General features: G+C 35.3%; 1 protein-coding gene across 7 annotated transcripts in view; it reads left to right on the top strand.

Annotated features, from left to right (window-relative positions):
* The window catches only part of PTBP2 (polypyrimidine tract binding protein 2), a 38,628-nt gene extending 35,565 nt beyond the window's left edge, over positions 1 to 3,063 (top strand). For 4 of the 7 annotated variants that reach the window (XM_009580645.1, XM_009580643.1, XM_009580648.1 and 1 more), the window contains 5 exons: positions 63 to 96; positions 541 to 633; positions 1,012 to 1,228; positions 1,331 to 1,408; positions 1,560 to 3,063. In XM_009580645.1, coding sequence (XP_009578940.1) covers positions 63 to 96; positions 541 to 633; positions 1,012 to 1,228; positions 1,331 to 1,408; positions 1,560 to 1,689 — 552 coding nt within the window. In that variant the 3' untranslated portion in view covers positions 1,690 to 3,063. Of the gene's footprint in view, positions 1 to 62; positions 97 to 540; positions 634 to 1,011; positions 1,229 to 1,330; positions 1,409 to 1,556 lie in introns of all 7 variants that reach the window. The other 3 variants (XM_009580644.1, XM_009580646.1, XM_009580650.1) reach the window with 2 other exon arrangements.
* Positions 3,064 to 7,864: the final 4,801 nt, after the last annotated feature.

Below are 7,864 nucleotides of genomic sequence, written 5' to 3'. Positions count from 1 at the left end.
CGCTCTTCCTCGACTCTTCTCTCTTCTTGTCTTACGCTGCTTGCTCTTCTCTCCTTCTAAAGATGGTTACGCCCCAAAGTCTGTTTACCCTCTTCGGTATGTTATTGTTAGCACTATACTTTTATTATTGATTTGATTTTGGTTTTGGTTTTTGTTTTGGTTTGGTTTTTTTTGTTTCACCTTAATTCTTATTTGTAGCTAGCACTTTGGCTTAAAGTTGAATAGTAAATCTTTTGCTATTTTTCTTTTGCTGTTTAAAACTCTCCATAGACACAGATTTTCTTTTAATGCATGCTAATATATTTTGCATGGTCTTTAATTTAATGTCATTCACATAGCTTTGAGGGTTTATCAGAAATTATTCTTTTCAAAATTCACTATTCAAAATCTTTATCTCCTTTATTCATTTGTGAGAGTGTTGAGTTTGGGTGAGTGATCTTGTTGCTGTCTGAATGTTCCATTGATATGTCAAAATATGTTACTTAGGTGACTGGCTTTAAAATGAACTTTTTCTTTTGGGTTACCTTTGACTTTGAAAAGGTGTTTATGGTGATGTGCAGCGTGTGAAGATTTTATACAATAAGAAAGACAGTGCTCTTATACAGATGGCTGATGGAAACCAGTCGCAGCTGGGTAAGATTAGTTTTCTGTTTATATTCCCATTAGTCTAAATACTTGAAATTATGCTGTGTAAAATCAGGTGAACTAAGCATGTTTACATTTGTCAGTTTGTCTTGTATCCTGGTTATCCACAAGATCCAAAATCTTATTGCATGTACCTGTATTCCAGAACATCTGCACAATATCCTAAATGAGTTCAACAGCTGAATCAATGTGATGGTCTTTAAATAAAATTAAATACTCATGCAGAATCTGCAGATCTAGTTCTTCATTCCAGTCTTTTAGCATATTGACCCTTTGATTTGCATGGGTGTTTTTCTTGTTTGCATGTGAGATGTACCACAAGCTATTGAAAAGTAACATTGAATGGAGTAAACTTGTCTTTTTCAGCCATGAGCCATCTTAATGGACAAAAAATGTATGGAAAGATTATTCGGGTTACCCTTTCTAAACATCAGACAGTACAACTACCTCGAGAGGGACTTGATGACCAAGGGCTGACTAAAGATTTTGGTAATTCACCTCTGCATCGCTTCAAGAAACCTGGTTCAAAAAACTTTCAAAATATATTCCCTCCTTCTGCAACGCTTCATCTGTCCAATATTCCGTAAGTGTTGGCTGTCGGTAAGCCAGTAGTATTAATGTGAATCACAACGCACTGAATTGACTAATAATTTCTTGCTTATGCGTATTTTCTTTCTGTCTGTAGACCATCAGTAGCAGAAGAGGATCTACGCACATTGTTTGCTAACACTGGAGGCACTGTGAAAGCATTTAAATTTTTTCAGTAAGTAACTTTTCTGTACATAGCTCTAATAAAAGACTGCCTAAGTGCGTTTTTGCAGCATGTCATAAGGAAAAGTGCATAGAGGATAGCAAACATTAGGAGCAAGCCCTGTAGTGTTCGAATTCCTAATGCCATTATTTTGTTTCAGAAGAGATCACAAGATGGCACTTCTTCAGATGTCAACAGTAGAAGAAGCTATTCAGGCTTTGATTGATCTTCACAATTATAATCTGGGAGAAAATCACCATCTGAGAGTTTCTTTCTCTAAGTCAACTATTTAAAAAGCCAGATTGAAAATGAGGGTGTATTGCATTGTTTGGTGTTGTCACCTATTGACTGTTCAGGAAAGTGGGGACCAGAGTTTGTCTTCTGTTGTTTTTTTTATTTTTTTTTCATGCTGTTATCATTCCTTGGTTGTTTTAAAAAATAAAAAATAAAAAAAAATTTAAAAAGCAGTGATACTAACTGCTGTTGTTCAACTGTTGTTTAGATAAACCATCATTTTGTTTAAAAGATTTCAAGTTAATACCACAGTTTTTCAACTTAGTTGACGTACGTGCCTTAAAAAGGAAAACTAGTACTGCTGGAATTGCATAACTAGTAAAAAGCAAATTTGGTTGTCTGGGGCACATTGTTACATGATAATTTAAATATGTTTAGGCAGGGGTGTGTAAAAAGGTTAAGCTTTTGTTTCTCCTGCTTGATAGATTTCTTTATCTGCTGGCTTGTCACTTACTTTTCTTCTTAATTGGATAAGATGCATTACGCTGAAAGAGTAAAATGAAGTTATTTGATTTCTGCTACTTTTTGCTTTGTGCTCTTTTTTTAAAAAGGCCTTTTGTATTTCATGGTTCTGGTCTAGATTCAGTTATGAATGTAGGCATTAGTTTAAAATTAACAAGGTACAGAATATTAATTTCTTAAAGGACAAAAAGTGACTTCTGTGACTTTGAGCCCTACGTGAAAAGCATTGTGGAATCTTAACCTTTTTGTACACACTCTTGTGGGATGTATCATATAAATGTCAGCACTAAGTAATGTCTTGTTTGTGGCTGAATATTTTTCGTAGATGTTTTTGAAGTTGACATGACTTATGTGCATTTCAATATATATTGCCATCTTTAGTTTGTAATTAAGATATGGAACATGGTTGTGGATTTCTGAGCATGTACAGACTGGTCAAGCTAGTTCAGGAAATGGTGCATGTATTTTTCAATGGTGAAGAAAGTTTGCTGCAAATGTTTGCAGGAAATTTTGTGGCAGTTTTCTAAAACTGACAACCAGGTGGGACCAAAGTTTATGTGCCTTTAGTCTTAATTTACCTTGCATTGTAATATTCAGTTTTAATAAATCTCTTCAAAATATTTTGTATTTAGAAATTGATCTGACTTTACTATAAACATGGCTCAGAATCTACAGATCCAGTTAATTTTAAAGCAGTTCTCTGTCAGTCTGAACTGTTACCTTGATTCTGTTTAAATGACCAATACTTTTTGAAATTGATGTACTTAGTTTCAAGATTCATAGATTCTGTTATCTATGTAGAAAAAAAATGGTCATGTATATTTTCTATTAGTTGAGTTTTTACATCTTTAGAATTGTAAAATTCAGTATAGTTTGAAAGTGGCACAATTAAAAATTAATTTTCTAACAAAGTTGGGAGGTTTGACGGTTGTTTAATTTCATTTTGTGTGTACTCTGCTTACCTCTGTAGCATGCTCAATAAACACTTCTGCAGCTCTGTATTCACCTTTTCTGTCTTTCTCTGCTGCTTTCTATCTCTCCTCTTCTTTTTCACTTCTACTGTGCTTCTAAATTCATGTTTATTCTCTGCCAGGGTGGGAAAAGCATAATATTAAAATATACAATTTATGGCTTTTTACCGTAAATCTGATGCTGTGAAAAATACCAGCTCTTTATTTTCAGAAATATAGTGACCCCTTTGCAGGCATGTGTGCAAATTAAACATTTCCCACCCTGTTATAACTTACTGCTTTAAAGACATAACTTTTATTGTAGTTTGTTAGCTCTCTCTTTCTATCTTTTTAGTTTTTAAGCAGATTTATGCACTAATAGATCTCTCAGGTTTGCCATGCTCTCTTGCTGCAGTTTCATCTTTCATTTTTTTTGTGTCTGCTAAAGATTTTCTACTAATCATACAGTATACTCATGGGTTAAAGTAACAAAGTTTTTAACGTTAGATTGATGGACCATACATATTCCAGACCAGGATATTTCACCTTTTCAGAGACATGGGTTCAAATGAATGTAAAAACAGTTTGGGCGCTTTAATAGTGTTTCTTCATATTACGTTGAACTGATTGTTATGGGGTTTTTTCCCCTCGATTAGAAATAGGATTAAAACTTTTACACAGTCCCCTTTTAAGAGTAACCGTATGATCCTGAAGCATTACATTGGTAAAAGCTGTCAGTGTTCAATTCAAAGCATTTTTCTGTCACTTCTCCAGTACAACTACTGTAGATTTATTGATGTCAGATTACTTTGTGACCTGATGTCTGTTCCTTGGGTTGGCTTTCAAAACAATAAATAGCTATCAGCTTTTTAAAGGTCATGGTATAATGTAGGGGGCTTGCATTAATCTTCACTACATTAAATAAAATGCATTAGGTTCTTATCTGTTTTATCAGAAATACACCCAAGATATGACTTAAGTTATACTCCAGTGCCTCAGCGATCACCCAATCTGAAATACTAGTAGGATCAGATTCATCTATACATGAAACTTGTGAATCAACATTTTTTTACAACTCAGGCACCCAAATGCATTGATGGGACTATCTCCCAATTCACTTGAACGGTAGTTAAGGGTCTGACTGAGATGATCTTTTAAATTTTTCATCTATATAGTATGATGTCCCATATTTTTAGAAGTAAAATTGTGTCAGATTTCCTTTTGCCTATCAGGATGTGCTTGCATGTTTCAAATAGAAATGTGAATTGAAATTTACCATTCCAAGGGTTTAGCTTGTGCCGAACTATTTCCACTCTAAAACATCTGTATCAGATAGCATACAGTGATTGCCATATGTATATTTTTGAGATAACTTTAAACATCTGCAGTGCTTGAGTGTTTACAAATACAGGGTTTTCATAAAACTGCAACTTACTCATCTCTTGCCAGGCTTATTTCCTTAAAAAGAAGTTTCTATACTTCTTTTCTCATTTTGAAAAGTTCTGTGGCAAAAACCTCAAGGGAAAGAATATATATTGAATTTGATTTGTTATAAATTCAGTAACTTTTATTACGAGGTTATATTTGTATCAGCCAAAATTAAAAGTAATGATAGTCATAATTGTCATGGAAGCGTTTTTTTATTAACTCAGTGAAGAAAATCACTGTTCAGTTAATGATATTAGTCTTTAAAATGGTATCTCTTCAGAAAATACAGGTTTAATGTCCTAACTGGTAGAACTTTCAAAAACTTGTTTTTCTTGAGATGGTACTGTGTTTTGTATAGTAATTTGTACATTTTTGTTGTTATAAAATGTAAATAAGTTTCTGTTGTATTTTTAGCTCTTCAGAATGTGAAAATGCAAAGCATCATTTTTATTAAAATTTTACTAAAAATAAGGTTTATGAATAACTTCTTACACTCCATGGGATGTGAGTTTTCAGATTACGTTAGTAGAACTTTACCATAGGCATGTTGGTACTCCGAACTCAATTTCAGATATTTAAAATAATTTCAGTATTTTGACAGAAGGCGGTTGCTGATTTTATTTTTTTCTTTGTGAATTGTTAGATTTTTCTCTAATGGAGCAATGAAATTGGTTGGAGAAGTCCAAAAATGATCAGGTAGTGTCCACTGGCAAATACAATATGTAAATGAAGTAAAACAAAACCTGATAGCATTCTGATTAAAAATTGTGGCAAAACTTCGAAGTTAAGTGAATGCCCTTGGAAATATTTCTGTATATTGTGATTTAACATGTTACTAAAAGGCACCTTTGCCCTGCAGGAATAACAGCTCATATGACTATTTGTAGATTGCCGTTTTTAATTAATTTTCAGTTTTATAAGCCATCTTACAAAAAAATCCCTTTGATTCATTGTACTTTTCCTTATGTCTATTATAGTATGTTACAGCATGAAAGCACCAATCAGACGTTCATCTGCAGTATCTAAGGCACTGCAGTTTCATACCCTAGTTTACTCCAGATAATTTGTCTAATTCTATGCTTAGATGATAAGTAGTTCTGCTGAAACACTAGAAAAAAGATTAAGAATTTTGTCTTTCTCTGCAAACAGGTATATAAATCCACTAGTCCATCTCAAGAAATGGTTTTCCCAGTATTAAATGTTTTACAGTGAGCAAGGCTTCTTAAAAAGATTTGATTGTGTAAGGTAGGGATGAGGCTGAAGTCTGTGTCTGTTAGATCTTATTCCATTCCAGAGACTGAGACAACCTAAAGTTCAGAGTTTTGGTGAGGTGAACAGATTTTCTTTTAAATAATTTGGCAAAATGTCCCATTTCCTGTAATCCTGGTCTGTGTAGAAAGGGCTATATAAATTGTGAATGTGGTCAAGATTGTATTTGAAGATAGGTTTTCCCAGGTCTTGGTCATGCAACATCTGCAGTATTTCTTACCTTCCTGGTCTCTTGGGGAGCAGCTGCAGCCTGCTAGTGCAGTTCTCATCCACGCAGAGGAGAAGGAGAGAGACTGATTTTTCTCAAACAGTGGCATTTGGTGTGCTATTTTCTACTTCATGGGCCTTGGTAAAAATCAGTGGACTGCAGTAATCTTAACTGTAGAGAATGATAATCTATTATAAATTATTCTGTTAGTCCACAATTAGCTTGCTAGAACCAGTGACAAGATTCCTGCCTTGCTGAGGAATTATATGCCACAATAATGAAGCTTTAGAGAATTTCTTTAACTTGTTTTTTTCTTTTAATGTAAGAATTTAGTTAGGATTACCTAATCTGAGCCTCGTGAGCTTTGGAAATCTCTGCAGTGCATCTACACACATGCGCGTGCTTGGTTTCTTCAGGATGGTTAACAAAAGGAGGTTGGTGAGTTCCTGCTTCACCTTAAAAAATGCCATTTTTACTGCATGATGTACCTTTGTTGTAATTTTCTGAGTTTACTGAACTTTCCCCTGATCAACAAATTGAATTTGAAAGAGGATTATGTTGCTTTGTTTTTCCCCCTTCAAAGTTTACAGCATGTAATGTTTAAAATCTGTATTCTTTCTTGATTAGTTCTGCACGCAGGCAGCAAAGGAAAAGCAAAGGACTTTTCTTCCTCAGGAAAATGTGAATTAAATGCGGATTGGCTTAAATATCTCAAAAAAAAAAAAAAAAAAAAAAAAAAGCTCAAAATAGCACTCCTATTATTGAAGAGTTCTGCATGTTTTATGAGTTTTAGCCTAGTTTCATAAGGAAATGAGACATGCATAATTGCACTGTCTCCATGTGAATGTCCTGTTCCCTAGATAACCCCTGTCTCCTCCCTGTCACTCCTGCACACCTTGGCTGGTTTCCTGTCAGACAGGGGGATGGAGGTCTCGCGTACTAAGGTGTTACTATTTCTATGCTCATGATTAGTTGGCTTGCTAGGTCAAAGTCCTTAGTTTCAGTGCTATTGGATAGGAAAGGAAAAAATCTGCTGCCTTCTCTTTTGTTTTGGCAGGAATTATCGAACAGGCATGCACATAGTTCTCTCTTTCTCTAACAGGCGGCAGCTTTTGAGGTAGCAAACGTGACGGGACCTGGGGATACTGGGTAGAGTACACGAGAAACTGGAGAGAAGGGGTGTTTTGCAGCAGGAACAGTATTGGACAGAGGAGCATTGCGGGAGCTTCAGTAGGTTTCTTTAAGTTGTTTTCATGCATAAATAGCCCTTAAAAATTGTTGGTAAGGGGAGAATTATTGGTTGAATTATTTTGGGGGATTATTTTACAAACAGGTCTGGTCAAAATCAGTACAGCTTGTGAGGTAAATGTGATATATTTTCACTTCTGCTCAACAGATACGGAGGTGTTGGAGCTTAGCAATTGCATGCAGACTGCTGTGGAAGCTGGTTTTCCCAGGATGAGTACTGATCATCCCTGGAAGCCAGCGAGACTGAAAGCCTGAAGCCTCTGGCCCTAGGATAGGCTACATGTCAGGGTAGTTTAGGATGATTGACACTGATGGCTTGCCAAAGAGCTAGATAAAGCAAGCTAGCAGGATCTAGTAAGAGATTTGTTAGAGGAGTCATCAGAAGTGACACATGTTGGAACTGATGTTTTTTGATGAAAAAATGTATACTGTAAAATTTCTGACCATCTGTATTCCATGGAACGGTGCTCCAGTATCCTTTGGGCTGACCCCATCCCCTTTAGTTCCTTAATGCCCTGGGCCTACCTCTGGCAGCATCAACATCCTTTGAAGATTTCAGTTGTGCAGCCGAAATCATGCTGGACTAGTCTGTTCTTTTCTGAAGCAAGA

Source organism: Fulmarus glacialis, unplaced genomic scaffold, assembly GCF_000690835.1.
Source record: "Fulmarus glacialis isolate BGI_N327 unplaced genomic scaffold, ASM69083v1 scaffold13836, whole genome shotgun sequence".
NCBI lineage: Eukaryota > Metazoa > Chordata > Aves > Procellariiformes > Procellariidae > Fulmarus > Fulmarus glacialis.
Note: the sequence above shows the minus strand (reverse complement) of the source record. Positions and strands in the feature narration are given on the sequence as shown.